This window comes from Hylobates moloch, unplaced genomic scaffold (assembly GCF_009828535.3).
Source record: "Hylobates moloch isolate HMO894 unplaced genomic scaffold, HMol_V3 SCAFFOLD_11, whole genome shotgun sequence".
Lineage (NCBI taxonomy): Eukaryota > Metazoa > Chordata > Mammalia > Primates > Hylobatidae > Hylobates > Hylobates moloch.
The window spans coordinates 86566350-86587321 of NW_026652286.1; the positions used below are offsets into that span (position 1 = coordinate 86566350).

The 20972-nt window shown below is 41.0% G+C and overlaps 1 protein-coding gene and 1 pseudogene across 11 annotated transcripts in view; both read right to left on the minus strand.

Annotated features, from left to right (window-relative positions):
• USP28 (ubiquitin specific peptidase 28) overlaps positions 1-20972 on the minus strand; it is an 80224-nt gene that overhangs the window by 19080 nt on the left and 40172 nt on the right. For 5 of the 11 annotated variants that reach the window (XM_032167447.2, XM_032167445.2, XM_032167440.2 and 2 more), the window contains exons 6-13: positions 17920-18006; positions 17092-17229; positions 15604-15677; positions 14551-14630; positions 12877-13025; positions 10925-11052; positions 7338-7433; positions 1424-1603 (exon numbers count right to left, since the gene is read on the minus strand). In XM_032167447.2, the coding sequence (XP_032023338.1) occupies positions 1424-1603; positions 7338-7433; positions 10925-11052; positions 12877-13025; positions 14551-14630; positions 15604-15677; positions 17092-17229; positions 17920-18006 (932 nt within the window). Of the gene's footprint in view, positions 1-1423; positions 1604-7337; positions 7434-10924; positions 11053-12521; positions 12599-12876; positions 13026-14550; positions 14631-15603; positions 15678-17091; positions 17230-17919; positions 18007-20972 lie in introns of those variants that run through there. The other 6 variants (XM_032167441.2, XM_032167448.2, XM_032167446.2 and 3 more) reach the window with 4 other exon arrangements.
• On the minus strand, positions 4613-5643 carry LOC116477215 (interferon-stimulated 20 kDa exonuclease-like 2; annotated as a pseudogene).

Here is a 20972-nt window from a genome sequence, read left to right on the forward strand (position 1 = left end):
ACTCTCACTCCTGCCGGGTGTGGTGGCTCACGCCTGTAATCCCAGCACTTTGGGAGGCTGAGGTGGGCAAATCACGAGGTCAAGAGATCAAGACCATCCTGGCCAACATGGTGAAACCCCATCTCTACTAAAAATACAAAACTCAGCTGGGCGTGGTGGCGCGCCTGTAGTCCCAGCTACTTGGGAGGCTGAGGGCAGGAGAATCGCTTGAACCCAGAAGGCGGAGGCTGCAGTGAGCTGAGATCACGCCACTGTACTCCAGCCTGGAGACAGAGTGAGATTCCATCTCAAAAAAAAAAAAAAACCCTCACTCCCTCCTCCTCACTCTCTCACATGCACAAAATAATGGAAATCTCTTTTCCCTAAGGTCCATACTTACGGAAAAATAAGCCCAACAAGAGAACAGATATCTCAGTTTCAGAGCAGATTACACACATACACTTCCCTGTAATTTTTAAATCTAATACCAAGCACTATTATTTTATTTGATTAAATAGCCTGCCGAACCACTTTTTAAAAATTGAAACTATTTACATTTCATAATATACATAAAAAGATTCCATTTTTAAAGAAATTAAAAAATCTAAGTAGAATATAAAAAGTGAAAGAGCAGCCCCACTCCTATCCCCAGACTCATGTCACTCCTTAGAGATAATCATTCTTGACATTTGGTATGTTCTATCCAAATAAGCATTTCTATGCATACACGGATGAATAAATATTAATACGTGGGGTGGTGGCGGGGGATGTGTTGGGGAGAATAGTTAAGATTTTTTGACAAAAAAGTCTAACTTTTTATTGAGTATTAGTGTTTTTATTAGCCAGGTAACACATATCAAATGTCCCAGCTACCTTTCATGGCTCCTCTAGGCAATAAAGATTGTTGCACACAACTGGATGGAATAAAATCAGAGGGCTTCTGTGACTTTGCCTCCTTCTGTCTCTACTAGAGAAGCCCCTCTAGGCTGTCCTCTTATTTCTAGCCAGTTCTTTTTCAAGTACTAATTTTCTATTCAAGAGTAAGTCTCTCTTTCTTTGATGTTTCTTAGTCATGCATACTTCAAGTGTGGGAGCATGAGATGTTTTGGAAGAGCAGGGCTTGAGGTTTCCTCTGAGAACGGCCTTTAATGGCAGCTGGCTTGTAGTTCAAAACAAGGCGCCACTGGGAGGAGCCTGAACACTATCCTGAACAGTTCGAGAAGCCTCTGAAATAACCCAACAATTCTACGGATAAGACAAATGCACTGGTGGGCCCACTCCCACCCAAGCGACAGTCTTAAAGACAAAACCCTTCCCTTTAAGACAAAGAGCTCACAGCTCCTGTGCTCTTATAGGTGAGTGTGAATCAGGTATAAAGATGGTGCATAGTTTAAATTATACCAGAAAAACAATACATACCATTTTAAAAAAATGTTTTCATTACCTTTCCTTGGATGTCTGGTCAGAAACCGGGCAGTGCACTGAAGAAAGTGGTAATGTCATGTGTGTGTCACTTTCAGGTGGACAGCTTTCTGAGGCAGGTTTTGTACTAGCAAATTCAATAACATATTTCAGCATGTCCGGGAGCGGGAATCGAGCTGGGCCTGAGCCATATTTCACATACCTAAGTGACAAAGACAGTGGTATTCTACTGCCCAAGTCTGTTTTGTATTTTAAGAGTTGCTGACAAAAGATCTGTTTATCACAGGGAGTCAATGGAAAGGCTTATTCCTAGAGGCTATACAATATTTAATAGGGTCCTCAAACAATCTATAGGGTAAAAATTCTCTAACTACAAAACTAAAAATTGCCAACAATCTGAAGTTTTATATCTGGCAGGAAACAATTCGAATGGGCTGCTAATCAAAGTCATGCCAGTTACACTTTCTCATGATGTCATATTACATTTAGGCTTTGGTCATTTATTTAATGTATTTTTTATTTTTTATTTTTTTTGAGACAGAGTCTCCCTCTGTTGCCCAGGCTGGAGTGCAGTGACACTATCTTGGCACATTGCAAGCTCCACCTCTTGGGTTCACGCCATTCTCCTGCCTCAGCCTCCCCAGTAGCTGGTACTACAGGCACCCGCCACCACGCCCGACTAATTTTTTTGTATTTTTAGTAGAGACAGGGTTTCACCATATTAGCCAGGATGGTCTCGATCTCCTGACCTCGTGATCCACCCACCTTGGCCTCCCAAAGTGCTGGGATTACAGGCGTGAGCCACCGTGCCTGGCAATTTTTAAGTCATCATTTTACAACTTTAATTCTTCCCAGGTTTGCTGCATTTTAATACAATACTTACACTAAATCCCAAGAAAAATTTTTCTTTAAGAAACTTATCTTCAATTTTATGACATAACAATTTTCAGCTGGGCATGGTGACTCATGCCTGTAATCCCAGTACTCGGGGAGGCCAAGGGGGTAGATGCCTTGAGGCCAAGGAATTCAAGACCAGCCTAGGCAACATGACAAAACCCCGTCTCCACAAAAAATGAAAAAAATTAGCTAGGCATGATGGCATACCCCTGTAGTCCCAGCTCCTTGGGAGGCTGAGGCAGGAGGATCGCTTGAGCCTGGGAGGTTGAGGCTGCAGTGAGCCAAAATCATGCCACTGTGCTCCAGCCTGAGTGACAGAGTGAGCCTCTGTCTCAAAAAAAAAAAAAACAAAACAAAACACCAAAAAAAAAAGAAGACAAGACATAATCATTTTCATCTACTGAATTCCTTTATACAACTTTTAGAACCAACTACTTCATACAATGTACGCCTCTATCAGTTTAGTAGAATCAGAGCAAAAGTGGTTTAAAAAAAAGATGTCTATACTATATACAAGAAATTCAATTTTCAAAAATATATCAAGGTTATCTTACAGAAGAAATAGTGAGCATCTTTATTCTTTTTTTTTTTTTTTTGAGACAGTCTCATTGTCACCCAGGCTGGAGTGCAGTGGCACGATCTCGGCTTACTGCAACCTCTGCCTCCTGGGTTCAAGCAACTGTCCTGCCTCAGCCTCCCGAGTAGCTGGGACTACAGGTGTGCGGTGCCACGCCCAGCTAATTTTTATATTTTTAGTAGAGACAGGGTTTTGCTATGTCAGCCAAGCTGCTCTCGAACTCCTGATCTCAACTGATCCACCCACCTCAGCCTCCCAAAGTGCTGGGATTACAGGCATGAGCCACTGTGCCTGGCCAACATTTTTATTCTTAAACTGTAAAAGTAATGCACGTACCAGGTACAAAAATTCAAATACAAAAAAGTATAAAACGGACCATAAAAGTCATCTACCTCCATCTCAGTTCTACCACCTAATGGTATCCATTAACAGTTTCTTTTATATTTTCCCAGGACTGTGTCACACATATACAAGCAGGTATATGTAACCTTAAAAAAAAAATCTGAAATTTATAATCATTTTATTTTTTCCATTATAAAAATGTATCAAGGGAATAATCAGAGTTTTTAGGGGCTTGGTTTACCAAGATAAAGACTAAAAACAATTATTTATTTATTTATTTATTTATGAGACAGAGTTTTGCTCTTGTTGCCCAGCTGGGGTGCAATGGCGTGATCTCGGCTCACTGCAACCTCCGCCTCCCGGGTTCAAGTGATTCTCTACCTCAGCCTCCCGAGTAGCTAGGATTACAGGCATGCACCACCACGCTTGGCTAATTTTGTGTTTTTAGTAGAGACGGGGTTTCACCATGTTGGTCAGGCGGGTCTGGAACTCCTGACCTCAAGTGATCCACCGCGCACGGCCAGACTAAAAACCATTAACCCATTTATGCGTAGTGTTCCATTATTGGAATGCTAAGCTTGTGGGAGTTATTTAATATCCTACTGCTCAAGGTCATTGCCAAGGTCTTATTTTTCACCAAAAAAATTTGCAACCTCCAGCATAAGTGAGTTAGAAACACTTTACAAATTCTTTTTTAACCTACCAACTGGGACCTATATGAAATAAATCCTCTATTACCTTAGGAAAGAGACTGCTTTCCTAAATCAGAAAAGTTGACTTCCAAGCTACTGTCTTACCTCCACTGCCTTAGAACCCTAAGGAGAACTAAACCTCACCTGCAATGGCACCTCTGGCAGTCAAGTAGGAAGAACGAGCAATGTCCTGAAACAGGCTAGATGCAGACTGTGAGCCAAAAGCAGAGGCTGTGTTAGGAATGGGACCATATAATTTATTATCAAACCAGGATACTTCTGAGAGTGAAAGAAGGTGCTGTTAATTACTCAAGAAGAAGAGGCACAAAATGAGCCATATAGCCACTCTAGTGATCAGGCATTTTGGGAAACTACATTTCCCAGTATGCCCTGTCCCTTGAAATTCAAAATGCTTCACTGGCACAGAGCACCCTGGGACCTGGGTATAGCACCATGTAAGAGGTAAAAGACACAGGGCTGGTTCTGACATGGAGGCGCCTTCCTCCCATGGGACACTTAACTAGACACAGGACATAACACCAAAGATGGAATTTCAATGGATATTAAATCTAGAGTAGAACCTTTCTCTTGCCAACAATTTTAGCTTCCAAAGATGTGGAACTAGTTGAGATGTCCACTGGTCCACTGCCCGATTTCTCCTGGTGCTGCTTCTGACTCCCCCACATCACCAACATCCCCATTGTCACCAGTCTTTCAGGGAATTCTGGGCAAGGTGTTCTTCTCACTTGAGTTCAACCAATTTGTATAGCTCCATGGTGGCCTGGGTGTCTTCCACAGAGGAATGCCTATTTTCCCAACCCAGATGTCCCAATTCAGCAGATTCTTGATGAGATGCTTCAAAGACATGGTGACATTCACTGGGCAATCAGCCTTCCAGTTGGGGGGGAGAAGGGGGATATGGGAGTTGTCACTGGTGAGGGGCTTGGGATGAAAGTACCAGGGCTTTGAAGTCATTGTGGATGGCATGTCCACCACCATCTTCCCTGTATCTTCAAGATATGCCATGAGCAATCTTGAAGAGCATGGCATTCACCATGTGCTGCTTCTGGACACCACTCCACCTGGTCTGACAGTCCACAGTGTGGCCGGGGAGAAGGATGTACTTGTCATGAAGCGCATCTCCACTGTAGCTGACAGTGCTACATGGAACCAAGAAAGTAACATGCCCCTTGGGTCCTGTGTCCAGCATCTCACAGCCAAGTGCCACTATTCTTCCTTGGCAACTTCTGGGATGCTCCAAAGCATTTATTCTGAGTGAGCTTGGGTAGAGTTCTGTGGGGCGCTGACCTGACAGGATTTCTTCTGGGGGCCTTTCTTCTGGGAGTGGGTCGGGTGGCTGTTACTCTGTAGAAGGGCACCTCCAGCAAATCTACTTAGCTGCAACAGAATCAGCATTCTTTGAAGGGGCAGGGGACAGCCAAGACACTGCAGCTTTCCTGTCCAGGGACTCTTCTGACACACTGCTGGAGGCAGCTGCCTTCTTTTCTGGGAAGGCAGGGGTCTTGCAAGTGCCATGCACCCTAGGAGTTTCTTCTTTCTTTGGAGGTTCTGATTGCAACTTGGGTGTCTTGCTAGGGGGCTGGTTTTTATTGAGAAAGCCTCTCTGTTCCAAAAGTTGCCATTTCTTAACAAAATTTGGTGCTTGGCAGTTCCTTCTAATGCCTTTTTGGGAGCAGGTTCCACCAAATCCAGATTGAGGAGTCAGATAGACATGGGGACAGTGGGTGGTGGAGGGTGTGAGGGTGGGGTGGGGGAGTGGGGGAATACGTTCCCTGGCCCCTCTAGCCTCATGAAGGTACAACTCGAAGGTCTCATTTTATTTTAAAACAAAAGTATTATCATGCTAAGGAAAATGCTCCTATACTCTATTTTAAAATCCAGAATACCCTGTTGTCTCCTGGTAAATTGGTATTTTTGAACTATAAAACATCAGGTATTCTCGTTTCTTTTATGTTGTTGTGAAGAGATGGGGTCTCTTATGTTGTTGTGAAGAGATAGGGGCCAGGCACGGTGGCTCACGCCTATAATCCCAGCACTTTGTGAGGCCAAGGCAGGTGGATCACGAGGTCAGGAGTACAAGACCAGCCTGGCCAACATGGTGAAACCCTGTCTCTACTAAAAATACAAAATGAGCCGGGCATGGTGGCACATGCCTGTAATCCCAGCTACTCTGGAGGCTGATGCAGAAGAATCGCTTGAACCCAGGAGGCAGAGGTTGCAGCGAGCTGAGATTGTGCCACTGCACTCCAGCCTGGGAAACAAAGCGACACTCCATCTTAAAAAAAAAAAAAAAAGAGAGAGAGAGATGGGGTCTTGCTAAGTTGCACAGGCTGGTCTCAAACTCCTGAGCACAGGCAATCCTCTTGCCTCAGCCCCCCATATAGCTGGGATTATAGGCACATGATACCTCATTCAATTGGTATGGTTGATTCTATAAAAATAATTTAAAATTTCTAGCCTTACACAGTATCACTAAAACTTAAAGGTTTAGTAAAATACTGCCAGACTTAAGAGTCCTGAAAATCACTTCCAGGACAGTATTTGAGGAACTGGTTTTCAGCTTAAGTCTCTATTAAGGGAGACAAATGACTAGTCACAATACATCTTGTATAAGCTCTTCTGGAGTGAGAGTGGAAGCTACAGTGGTAGTGGTGGGAGTACAGTGCAGGGTCCATCTTAGGCCTGGTAAAGAAAGTGTTGCCCTTCAAGGAAATTAATGGCCTAATAAGGGAGTAGGTGGAAGTGGGGTGGTCATAGAAAGAAAACTGTTAAGCAGATAAAGGGAGGAGAAGCTATTGACTGTGTATGGGATCTCTTTCTTAAGTGCAAAATCAACGGGATCTATCTAGACAAGAAAGAAATTAAACTGACTCCTAAGGAAATTACAGAAAATCATTCCACAGAAATAGTGTAAAACCAACAATCAAAAAAGTGAAAATTCCTCCGAAAGAGAAAGAACTTTGTACGCATCAGAAATATTAGCCCTTTTAATCAGTTAGCACTGCTCTAGGTAGAAAAGCACTGTTTTTTATCCTTCTTAGACACTTCAGAAACTGCTTTCCCAAAAGTGGATGGCACCATCGTGACACGTGCTTCTCTCATGTTTGTGAAAAAGATGGCAAGAGGAGTAGAAAAAAAGTCTGTAAAACCAGAACTCAGGTTCTCCTTGGTACACTGTAGTAACTGTGTGACTCTGAGTCACTTAAGTAGTCTGGGACTTATTTACCCCCATCAATAATACTAGCTGATCTTGAAGACTGCTTCACACTTACACAAAAAATTTTCTTAGCTATTTTATAAAATATTCTAGTTAATATTTAAACGTTGAGTTAATTTTTAAAGAAAAACAAATTATCTATTTTTAATATTCTTTTACATTTCTAAGCATGAAGGTGTCCAAAACTCACCTTTCCAATTTTTGCTGCAGAATTTTTATTTCCTCCTTCAACTTTCGAATACACTCTCTCTTATTTCGAATAAGCTCCTTGCTCCTGTACATGTACCTAAGTAAATAATCCCATAAACACAATTTATATTATAAAACATTAATGACATAAAGTCTCAATAAACTAAAGATTCAAGGAAACTTCTTCAATCAGATATAGGGCATCTATGAAAAACATACGGCTGATAGCATACTCAAGATTAAAACTGATGCATTCCCCCTAAAATCAGGAACAAGGATACCCATTCTTGCTACTTCTATTAAATATTTAACTGAAGATACAACCAATGCAACAAAGTAAGAAAAACAAATGAAAGGCATGCAGATAGTAAAGAATGAAGTAAAGCTGCCTTTTAGTTCCACATGATGTAAGTATGCAGAAAATCTTAAGGAACCTAAAAAAATACATCAGAACTAATAAGTGAGTTTAGTAAAGTCAAAGGACACAAAATCAATTTAAAAAAAGAAAACAAATCAACTGCAATTCTATACACTTGTAAAGAACAAACGAAAAATGAAATTAAAAGCAGGAATTAGAGATAAATTTAATCAAACATGTGCAAGACCTGTACACTAAAAATTTACAAAACACTGTTCTATTGAGAGATATTAATAAGGACTTAAATAAATCTCTATTAACTTATTTAATAAATGGAGCTATACACTGCTCATGGATTGAAGGACTCAATATTATTATTATTTTTGAGATGGAGTCTCACTTGTTGCCCAGGCTGGAGTGCAATGGCGTGATCTTGGCTCACTGTGACCTCCACCTCCCGGGTTCAGGCAATCCTCCTGCCTCAGCCTCCCAAGTAGCTGGAATTACAGGTGCCCATCACCACGTCTGATTAATTTTTGTATTTTTTAGTAGAGATGGCGTTTCATCATGTTGGTCAGGCTGGTCTCGAACTCCCTACCTCAGGTGATCCACCCGCCTCAGCCTCCCAAAGTGCTGGGATTACAGGTGTGAGCCACCATGTCTGGCCAAAGGACTCAATATTATTATTAAGATGTTGGACCAGGTGCAGTGGCTCACGCCTGTAATCCCAGCACTTTGGGAGGCCGAGGCAGGTGGATCACGAGGTCAGGAGATAGAGACCATCCTGGCTCATACGGTGAAACTCCGTCTCTGCTAAAAATACAAAAAATTAGCCGGGCATGGTGGCGGGCACCTGTAGTCCCAGCTACTCGGGAGGCTGAGGCAGGAGAATGGCATGAACCCAGGAGGCAGAGCTTGCAGTGAGCCGAGATCGCACCACTGCACTCCAGACTGGGCAACAGAGGGAGACTCTGTCTCAAAAAAAAAAAAAAAATCCCAATAGCCACTGGGTAGAAACTGACAAGCTGATAAAAATTTACATAGAAATGCAAAGGACCAGAATACCTAAAACAATTTTGAAAAAGAACAAAGTTGGAGGATTCATACTATCTGATGTCAAGACTTACAATGAAGCCATAGTAATCAAAACAATATGGCACTGACATTAGACCAGACAACAGACAGAACAGACTCCAGATATAGACCCCCATGTATATGTTCAATTAATTTTTGACAAAGTGCCAAGATAATTCAATGGGGGAAAAGGAAATAAAAATCAAAGGAAAAATAAGATATTCCTACACACTCACTAGATGGCTAAAATTAGAAACACTTATAATTCCAAGCACTGGCAAGGATGTAGAGCAAATGGAGCCCTCACACACTGCTAGAGGGAATGCAAAATTGTACAGTCACTTTAGAAAATAGGTTGGAAATTTCTTATAATGTTAAATATACACTTTTCATAGAACCAAGCAATCCTACTCCTACATATTTTACCCAAGAGAACTAAAAACTATGCCAAGGATTATATGTGAATGTTCATGGCAGCTTCATTCATAATAGCCTAAAACTAGATACATCACCAAATGGTGAATGGAAAAAAAACACTGCAGTACATATTACAATAGAATATTACTCAGCAATAAAAAGGAGCAAATTACTTATATATGAACAACATGGGTGAATCCCAAAAACATTATCCTAAAGAAAGGACACAACCAGAACAGGGTACCTACTAAATATTAATGTTACTAATGCCACATTCTAGAAATGGTAACATTATAGGGTCCAAAAACATTAAGTGGTTGCCAGGACGTGGGGATGGGGAGAAAGGGATTGATCACAATGGGACAAGGAAGACCTTTTGGGTGCTGGAAATGTCCTACATATTGACTGTGATGGTGGTTATTTGACTGTATATTTGTCAGAACTCAACTGGTTATATGCCTAAAAATAAACCATGGGATAAGAATGACTACATAAAAAATAAGTAAAAGAGGCCATGGCTCACACCTATAATCCTAGCACTTTCGGAGGCAGAGACGGGCGGATCACAAGGTCAGGAGATCGAGACCATCCTGGCCAACATGGTGAAACCCCATCTCTACTAAAAATACAAAAATTAGCCAGGTGTGGTGGCGCGTGCCTGTAATCCCAGCTATTTGGGAGGCTGAGGCAGGAGAATCGCTTGAACCCGGGAGGCAGAGGTTGCAGTGAGCCGAGATTGTGCCACTGCACTCCAGCCTGGGCAACAGAGCAAGACTCCATCTCAAAAAAAAAAAAAAAAGAAAAGAAAAGAAAAGAAAATCAAGCCATCACACCCAGTAGTTGTTTTTTTTGTTTGTTTTTTTTTGTTTTTTTTGAGACAGGGTCTCACTCTGTCACCCAGGCTGGAGTGCAGTGACACAAACAGGGTTCACTGGCCCCACCAAGTACCTAGGACTACAAGTGCACACCACTAAACCCAGCTAATTTTTTTTAAGAGAGGGGGTTTTGCCATGTTGCCCAGGCTAGTCTTAAACTCCTGAGCTCAAGCTATCTGCCCTCCTTGTCCTCCCAAAGTGCTAGGATTACAGATGTGAGCCACCATGCCTGGTCTCAACCAGACTTTTATAAAATTAAAATTCTAGGCCGGGAGCGGTGGCTCACACCTGTAATACCAGCACTTTGGGAGGCCAAGGCAGGTGGATTACCTGAGGTCGGGAGTTCACGACCAGCCTGATCAACATGGAAAAACCGCGTCTCTACTTAAAATACAAAATTAGCTGGGTGTCGTGGCGCATGCCTGTAATCCCAGCTACTTGGGAGGCTGAAGCAGGAGAATCACTTGAACCCAGGAGGTGGATGTTTCGGTGAGCCAAGATCGCACCATTGCACGCCAGCCTGGGCAACAAGAGCAAAACTCTGTCTCAAAAAAAAAAAAAAAAAAAATTAACATTCTATAATGTAAGTCTGCTAGGAGCCCCCCACCCCTGTAATTCAGGTAGTTCCTACCCCCAAAAGGAGGAGGGCTTTCACCTAAAGTCTTGCTTCTGGAGATCAGAAGCAACATGAGCACAACCCTGGGAGGTCTCAGAAAAAGGCAAAAACCCTCAACCTAGACTGATAGAATCCAAATTTGCATATTATCATGACTCCCAGGTGATTCCTATGCACACTATACTTAGTACATGCTCATCTCTACTGCTGTAATACATCAGGAAAAAAAAAATCAGCCAAGAACTCACCTGTCCATATAAATAATCTGAGGAAATTCCAGCTTATTGTGAATTTTCTCTGGCTGCCCAAGGGACTGATTAAACTCAAATCTTGAGAGTTCAAAGGTCAACACTGGAGGTAGCTTTGTAAACCAACGCTAGTGTTAAGAGTAGAAATGTGAGAGAAAGAAAAATTAATTTTAGGAAATAACAATAGCCAGATTTAAAATATTTCTCATCAAACTTTCTTCCTTTGGTATAGAACTTATACTCAAGGCAAACTCATACTAGAACTTTTTTTATCCCAAACACTAAAGGGAATGAACACTTAGAATCTCATTTTCTTACAGAATATGGTTCAACATTCCTCAAGACTCCAAATTTACTAGCCAGTCAACAGAATTTTACTCAACCATCATCCTCAGAATAAACCACCCTTGAATATGCGAACTGCACTAAGCATCTACACAACTCATTCATTACATCATCAGTGTTCAAAAGAGGTTTAAAAACAGCCAGCCTAACTACAGAATATGAAATTATGACCGAAGCAGCATGTAGCTAAAGAGACAACTCCATGTGCCAGCTAAAAAGACTCATATGTGTACATGTATTACATGCTGTTTCAGTCTATTAACCATAATTTGAATCTCCTTTATATATACAAAGGAAATTTGAAATAGCCTCATGGTTTTACAATTTCTCAATTTCTAAGAAAAATCTCTGAATTTCAAAAATTTACAGAGGTCTCATAAAGAAGCCAGTCAAATCAATCTACGATGTTACTTGAGTTTCAAGGAAGGAAGGCACTGACATAAAAAAAGACTCAACTGTCAGGGATCACAGGTGAGGAAAAGCTAAATCAGATTTGGCTTTTCTATTCAATTCACCTGTATGTCTGAGGTTCCTGTCAACAGCTTTAAAATGTTTCCTTTACCACAAGTGCAAGCAACATTTCCTTCACATACCCTGTCAGCATAATGAGGTGAATTCAGACAGGCTGTGAGACCACCTCAGGGTGAAATCTAAATGAGCATGACAATTTTATTGTTTTGTTTAATTTTTATAGAATTCCCATCCTGGAATACAGGTCTCCACAGGCCTAAGTATAGCTGGTGAACACTGCCTCTTTTGTAAGAGGATGCACCAGGTTTGCACAGATGGTACATACGACATAATTCCTCCATTAGGAATCAGTTTTTCCTTGAAAAGCCAGGGAGGCAGTAGCTCTCGGAGTTCCAACACTGCTCTACAGTGAATGTATTTTCATATGGCTCATGTTAGGCTCCCTATTTTAATTCAGGAAAGCTCCACTTTCTCCTATAAAGAGTTGGACTCACATATAAGCCACAGTTTTGTCTCAAAATGCATGATCAATGGAGAACAATCCCAACTGTGTAAAGAATTATGTTACAAATGCTATTCACTAATTCTTAACCTAACTGGAATACTGAGCTGTTAACTACCCATGCTCTCCCTTTAACTTCCCCCCTTTCTTTCCAACCCAGAAAAAAAAATAAATAAATAAACAAATGAAAATTAAATTTTAAAAATGTTAAAGCAAAGGCAGAATTTACAATTGAGAACAGTAAATACTATAACAGGGAAAATATTCTAAATGGCATACCATAGGAGTTAATCACTGTACTTTTACCCTCCGAAAATATGGAGGCAGTGGGTTCTCCCTACTCAGGTACAGGTAGGCTTCAACAGAAAGAGAGAAACTTGATCATACTTAAAACATCAGAAGCAGCATACAACCTTTACACGAGTAACTCAAATTCATAGTTTTAGTAAAAATTTTATTTATCAAAGTACTGATACTCACTGACTCACATCAACTGATGAGAGACTTAAGACAAATTCAAGTTCTGCTAAGTGTAAAGTTACTTAATACGTGATGGGAAACTAGTCTGCCCAAAAGCTCACTCCTACTTAACTGGCTTTGTCACTGGCACAGCAAATAAAGATCTCCAACGTACCTCTTGTCCATACTTCACTGAGTGATCGGAGGGAAGAAGCTCAACATCACCCTCCACCATGGCCCCTTCCAAACACTCGTCTAAGTTGCGATAACCGTTTACCTGAAGAGGATACTGGCCGAAGGTCTCATTGTTACAAAAGGGTTTTCCTAGGCAAAGAGAGAGACTTTTTAAAAAAGACATCACTATGACTATCTAAAGCCTATCTTCTGGCTCCACAGAGACAACATTTTAAATTCAGCAACTTCCTGATAGCTGGTTAGAAATGCACTTAAGCCTTTATAGCAACCTCTAGTGAGCCAGTCAATCTAGACACCGAACACTGAAAACCAGTAACACTGGAAAAAGGCCAGGGGCGTGGTGGCTTATGCCTGTAATCCCACCGCTTTGGGAGGCCAAGGTGGGAGGATTACTTGAGGCCAGGAGTTTAAGACCAGCCTGGAAAACATAGTGACACCCCTGTCTCTACAAAAAATAAAAATTATCCAGGTGCAGTAACACACGCCTGAAGTCCTGGCTACTCAGGAGGATAAGGTAGGAGGATTTCTTGAGCCCAGAAGTCCAAGGTTACAGTAAGCTATGAATGATGCCACTGAGCTACAACCTGGGCAACAGAGCAAAAACTTGTCTCAAAAAAAAAAAAAAAAAAACTGCAAAAAGAAAGACAACCAGACATTATGTACTTCCTAATCAAGAGTTTTCTCACCACCTGTGAATAGTCTTGCCAAAAAAAGCCTTACCTAAGTCTAGTCAAATCTCTAGATCCAACTACCAATTGATAAGAGAAGTAGAGAGGAACATGGGGATATGTTAAAATATGTTAAATATGTATCAGAGGACATGCAAACAGCAAAATTTCCAACTGTGGGAAATGCTACAGAACAAACAACCCAGTTTCTCCAAAAAATACATTTCAAGGAAAAAACGATGGAGGGGGAGCCTACAAATATTCAGTCATAAATGAATCACACACTGGAGTCCTGATTAAAACAAACTCTAAAAATAAATTTTCCGTTTTTTAAAAATTATGAAAACAAATTAGAAATCTGAACACTGACTAGATATTTGATAGTTTAAAATGCTATTTTTCAGAGTCATATTGGTATTGGGTTATGTTTTAAAAAGAGTACCAGATTGGTAAGAGTGGGGTGAGATGGGGAATGACTGGCTGTGGGCTAAGGCTCGGTTCATGGAGGTTTTAAAATTGCTCTATTTGAATGTATTCTAAATTCTTCACAATTAAAAATAAATTACGTGCCTAGCATGCAGCTTAGATAAATAAGCCTTCAGAGTGAAAAGCCTCTAGTCTAGAAAAACATTTTTGGCAGTCTCACTCAATAAAACCTTTTGAGATTAGGTATTGTATTAGAATAAGCAACACAGAGAAAACTGAGTAAAATCACTATCTGACATTAATGTCAGATTTGGGCTGTGCAAGTATTAATATGACAAATCTGAGATAAAGATTGTGCACATTTTACAGATGAAGAGACTGAGGATCCAGAAGCTCCCATAGTTTAACCACAGTTAAACAGATACCAAGAGGCAGAACCAATATTCAGACCTGGGTACTGCTGACTCTCAAGCCTATTCACTATACTGCCTCCTCAAAGGGACACAGTAATAAAGATACGATCAAAGGTCTAGAATTAAAATTCAGAGCAGAGAATTTACCTTCACGAACCCCTTCAGTCAGGAAAGTACCATAGAACAGCTGCACCATTGGATTTTCAGATTTGTTCCTGGGACTGCTGCTTTTAGGAAAAGGAGACAATTCTGGATTGTTTGGATTAAAATATGCGCTACATAAAATCCAAGCATCATTTAAAAGCAAAAATAGTGCATTTTCATCAACCCCCAAAGAGCCAGGTATGATCTAAATAGGTAACAATTAGTTCAGTTCAAATATTATTTATTGAACACCTTCTTGCGAGCATTGTGCTAAACTCTGAAGACACAAAGACAAGAAGGCCCAATCCCTGGACTTAAGGAGCTTAAAGCCTAATAGTGGAGTCACACATGCAGACAAATATGCTTTCAGTATATACATCTATATCCAATGATAGATGTATACAAGGTATAGAAGTAGTATAAAGGTAAGAATGAACTCTGTTGCAGTTTTACAAATAAATACAAAAAATTTTTCTCCATGGTACAACAGAAATAAAAAGTTTCTTCTTACAAGTCCATCTTAAATTGCTAACTATGTTAAGGTGCTGTTTCCAAAACTATTTTATAGTTACAATTCTTCTACCGAGAATTGAAACCATTTAAAACAGATTTCTCAGAGGGCTATCCGTATTGTGCCCTGAATTTCACTTCTCAGTGACTGAAATGACTATAGCCTATCCTCTACACATTCTAAGTAGACCTCAAAAGGGATCTTAAATTTAAGTATCCATATTATACCATCGTGTTCACAACAGAGGTTGATTTGTCCTTTTTACAAATACATTTTACAGCACATGCTGAGTTTATTAACAAAGTTAACAGTTATAGTCCTTTAGTTAGAAAAAAAAAAAGCTGCGGGATAAGATGACTGCTATATCCTCAGAGGGGAAAGCTGAAGGCGACAGTGATACACGATGAGGACTACCTCAGTGGTTATCCCAGGAGGTATGGTTAAAAACCAGCAATTTCTAGTTAAGGAGAGTAACTTTCCAGCATATAATTCTCACTGGCCCACTGTGAGTCGGAAGGATGTACAAACAAACCCTCAACACTCACTTAACATTAACAGCTAGCTGGAATGCGTCCTCTAGCCAATCCAGGAGCTTGTGTGTGAATTCACTCACATCTTGCTATAAGAGAGGCACAAATTGCATAAAAGTTAGATGCAATACTAAGAGAAATTAAAATTTATGCTTATCCCACCAATGAATTAAGATTATACTACTATAAAAGCATTTCTTTTCTTTTTTTTTGTTTTGAGACAGGGTCTCACTCTGTCACCCAGACTGGAGTGCAGTGGCGCGATCTCAGCTCAATGCAGCCTCCACCTCTCAGGTTCAAGCGATTCTCCTGCCTCAGCCTCCCAAGTAGCTGGGATTACAGGCACATGCCACCACGCCCGGCTAATTTTTGTATTGTTAGTCGAGATGGGGTTTCACCACGTTGGCCAAGCTGGTCTTGAACTCCTGACCTCAAATGATCCACCTGCCTCGGCGTCGCAAGTGCTGGGATTACAGGCATCAGCTATTACGCACAGCCTGAAAGCATTTATTTTTTGGGGCTGAATATCATGAAAACATAGGAACACTGAAACCCAGCTACTATACATAAAAAAGAAGGTGCATTAAGCAACCTGTAAGTTGTAGCTAGAAGGAAGCTGGAACTCTACTACTTCCAGTCACATCTATTTATGACAAAGAAAGAAAAATAAACAAAATCTTCAAAGTAGGACTTTTTAAGAAAAAGGCCCAAGGAACTCTAGAAGAATACAAAGATCTGAATAAAGAAAGAAAACTTCAATGTTTTGAGAATTTTGTAGAACTGTAGGACCTTCAAATAAAGAAAGAAAAAAAAAAATCATATGAGGAAGAAGCTGATCTAATTAATGACAGCTTTGTTTTTGTTTTTAAATTATTTTTTCAGAGACAGGGTCTCACTCTGTCACCCAGGCCGGAGTATAGTAGCGCAATCACAGCTTACCGCAGCCTCAAACTCCTGGGTTCCAGGGATCTTCCTGCCTCAACCTCCCGAGTAGCTGGGGACTACAGGTGGGTACCACCATGCCCGGCTATTTTTTAATAGGAGGTAGGGAAAGGAAAGTCTAGAAGAGAGAAGTTGCTGAGAAAAGCTCCTGAACTCAGGTTTAGATAGTTTTAAACATACAATTTCCATCTGGACCATTCCAAGACAAAGGTGCAGACAAAGGACTACTTTTCTTGGTATCCCTTTTGTTATAGCTCATTGAGGTATTTTCCAATCTCCTCCTTTCTACATCAATAGCCCCTGCATAATTCTACATTCTTTCTACTACTATTTCTTCTTCTCTTTACAACTGCCAGCCCCCGTGCAACACACGCACACTCTCTCACACACACATGCTTTCTCTCTCACCACCTGTTCTGTAGGCAAAATAAAAGTCAGAAACGAGCATCCATAGTCCTGCTTAGTCATGTTCACAGCTTGTTACGCAGTTGAAATAAAGCAGTACCACATTAACACTGACAAGGCATGACTTCAAACTCAAGAACAAGGCTTCTTCTGTACCTGCTGTTCCTCAGATGATCGGAATGCTCCCTTTAATAGATCCAGGGCTGCAGACGGGTCTACAAATTTTCTATTTGATCCCATCATTAGAGCAAACAAATACTGAAGCTCTTGCATAAACATGATATTTCTCTTTTCCTGTAGAAAACACAGCACATGTACTCTTACAACATCTCATTTAGAAAATCAGAACGTGTAAAGAAAAAAAAGTTGTCAATAATCATGCCCTCATTTATATTTACCTAGATCTAGGTCAAAGTCACAGGGCTATGTATGTTACAGGGACTCTGGTAAGGACTGCACTCTAAACTGAAGAATAACTATGTAGAAGCCAGAGACAGCACTGTTGGAAAAACAGAAATGTCCACTTTCTGAAGCTGCTGCCCTTCCTCTCATGAGGAAAATGCATTGCGCCGAGGTGGAATCCTGGGAAGCGTTAAATTGCTAGGAGGAGGCTACGACCTTTGGCAAAAACATAATAAAAAAGACTAAGAAGGCTCAGGTCTCTGGCATCAGGGCATCTCTCCAGCATCACATCACTTGAGCAGCTCAAGCAGAGAAAGGATACAACAAACACAACAGGTATTCAGGGTCTCCCCACCCACATATTCTTGGAGCTGTTTTTCTCATTTTATTTCTACTTAATTTTACATTTTTGTATACCCTTATATGTTATCCCAAAAAAGGAAAATGAGCCATTTAGAAATGAAAACAAATATTAGCACAAGCCAAAGAGTATCACGGATATCAGCTTTAGGCAAAAATCTAGAAGCCTTAGGGATGAAAGAGACTAAACAACAGTGAAGAAATTCCTTGACACCAACTTACTGTATGACTTCGACAATTTTCAAGTACATTTTGTGGCAGACTATAACTGAGAACAAGTCTTCGAAATTCAGGCAATTGAAAGAGAGACTGAAATAAAGAAAGAAAGGGATTCATAGCCTTTCCTGAAAAATTAACTGCAGCAACATATATATTTTTCACTTCAAATATTTTATTTCATATTTAAAAGTATCAACCTGGCAATTTGACTTATGTTATTTCTAAGGAAATAATGGTTGTGCACAAAAAATTAGCTCAAAGAACATTAATACTTTTAGGTAAAAAATAGAAACAACCTAATGTCTAACAAAAGGAGTAGCTTTTGTTTTGTTTTTGTAGAGACCGAGTCTCCCTATGTTGCCCAGGATGGTCTCAAACTCCTGAGCTCAAGTGATCTGCCCACTTTGGCCTCCCTAAGTGTTGGGATTACAGGCATAAGCCACCAAGCCCAGCCAAAAGAAGTAGTTTATATAAACTATACTACATTTATACAATAGACTATTAAGAAGTCATTGAAATAATATTGTAAAAAGTGTTTATAAAATGACCTACTATATAAAGTGAAAATGAACAAAACAAGAGCTATGTGTATCGACATGGATAAACCTCAAAAATACATTTTGAGTGAAAAACAGTTACAGAAAAAAAGTATTATACTGCTTATATTAACAACATGTAAGACAATACTACATATTGTTTAGGGATACATCCATGAGTGGTTATGACTGTGGGAAAGGGAGGATGTCACAACAGGAACTCAATAGAACAGAAATTTGTAACATTAATTTTTTAAGCCAGGTGGTTAGTATAGCAGTGTTTACTATTCTCCACTTCTTGTCATAATATTGTATTTTTTAAAAGTTTAACAGCAGATGGTACAACTGGAGAGAGGAATTCTTTTTATTATTTGCGAATCACATTTTTCTACTATGAATACCTTTCATAAGTTAATTTTCTTTAAAAATATCTCCTGTATGAATATACAACTGCTCATCCCAACATGCTCCTCAAATGAAAACCCTCTCAGGCCTGCACGGTGGAACTCTCGAAGAAGCATCCTAGGTAGATAATAGGCAAAACTTTGGAATTAGAACTAAATAAAACAGCTTCTTGGTATTCTAAAAGCCCCAGGTATATTTCCTAATGTCAACCAAAGAATCCAAGTGTCGGTACTGACTAGAGCCCACGTGCACCTCTCTGGCTTCCCTCACTCTAACACAAGCCTTGGCGGGATTCAGCCAACAGGGTGAGTGTCACCCGAACTGGAGTGTAAACCCGGGTCATGCTGCACCAAAGTTCTCTCTGGAACCAGGGCTTGGCTGGTGAGCTCTACCCTCAGCCACTCTCTTCTCTTCCACCTCACCTGTCTACCTAACACACTTGCATTCCTACTCTGCTGGCTACCCTGTGACATTCTTGAGTTTCTATTCTGCTGTGAGAAAAATGGCTTTACATTCTCAGCCACTTAACTCCACCTCTTCACCACCAGGAAAATCGGGCTTTGCCATTATTCTCAAAAACCACATTAGGCTGGAAGTGGTGGCTTACGCCTGTAATCCCAGCACTTTGGGAGGCTGAGGCGGGCAGATCACCTGAGGTCAGGAGTTCGAGACCAGGCTGACCAACATGGAGCAACCCCATCTCTACTAAAAATACAAAATTAGCTGGGCGTGGTGGCATGCCTGTAGTCCCAGCTACTCGGTAGGCTGAGGCAGGAGAATCGCTTGAACCTGAGAGGCAGAGGTTGCTGTGAGCCGAGATCACGCCATTGCACTCCAGCCAGGGCAACAAGAACGAAACTCTGTCTCAAAAAAAAAAAAAAAAAAAAAGAACAACAAAAAACCACATTGAATGTGAGCTAATACTATTCACATCTCCCAATTTATTCCCTACCCAACCGCTGCTGCTTCTGTGTTTTCTGCGTCACTTCATTACATCCTCCTCCCCCAGTCACCAACGTTTAGAACTGCAGAAAAATCCTTGAATCTTTCTCCTAGCCATTCACATCTAGTAAGTAACAAGTCCCTTGGCCTCTGACTCTGGGTGCTCTTTATAACCTAACTGCCTTCTCCCCATCAGCGCCCCATCAGCTGCGCTAATCCAACTCCCATCGCCGCTTACTTGCACATGGTCTCTCTGCTTCCAGAACTTCCCTCCACCAACTCACACTTGCTCACAACTGCCACGCAGCTCCTTGTAAGTACCTCGCTAAAATGGTGAACATAAAGCTCCCGATTCACTGAAGACTGTCATCTAGTAACAGCTTTCCTCACTCTCCCAAGTCTTGACATCCTCCTAGGTGACTAGAGTCAACATCCAATCCCTGAGGACATCCTGTCAGTGCTGCCTTGAGAATATTATCAAGAACTCCAACTCTTTTCTATTTCCAGGGCTACCAGTCCAGTCCGAGTCACCATCACTCTTCATGGATGACAGCCATGGGTCTCTCCCTGTGCATCCTTGCCCCTCCATCCTCAACTCGCCACAGGAGCCAGAGGGAGACTCTTAATACTTCAGCCAGAGTTGATCAGTCTGCCACTGGGGACCTTCAGTAACTCCCTGTCCACTCCGACTCTCCTCTCCAGTGACCCTCCCTTTGCTCTTAGCATCTAGCCACTTGGACTCTAGCATGTTCCCTGAACACACAAGCCCATTCCCACCATGAAGCCATTGCTCTATGTGTTCCTCTACCTGGAATGTTTTTTTCATCGCAACAGCTGCCTGGTTCACTCCCTTGCCAGTCTCACCCCCTTCCCCACCTCAGTGAGGCTCATCCAACACCACAGTTAACACTGCAACCTGTTCCCACCTCTCCCGCAGTTCCAATCTCCCTAACCTTGTTCTTTTTTCTACTGGACCAATCACAGTCTAATGTATTATACACATTTTATTCAGCTAGTTCATCATTCTGTTAGTTTTTAGTTTACTGTTCATTTTCTATCTCACCTCATGAGAATTTACATTCCATGTGGGCACAGTTGTCTTTGTTTTGTTCACTCCTACATCAAGGGCCTAGAACACTGCTAGACACAGAGCAGGTGTTCAACTGTTTGCTG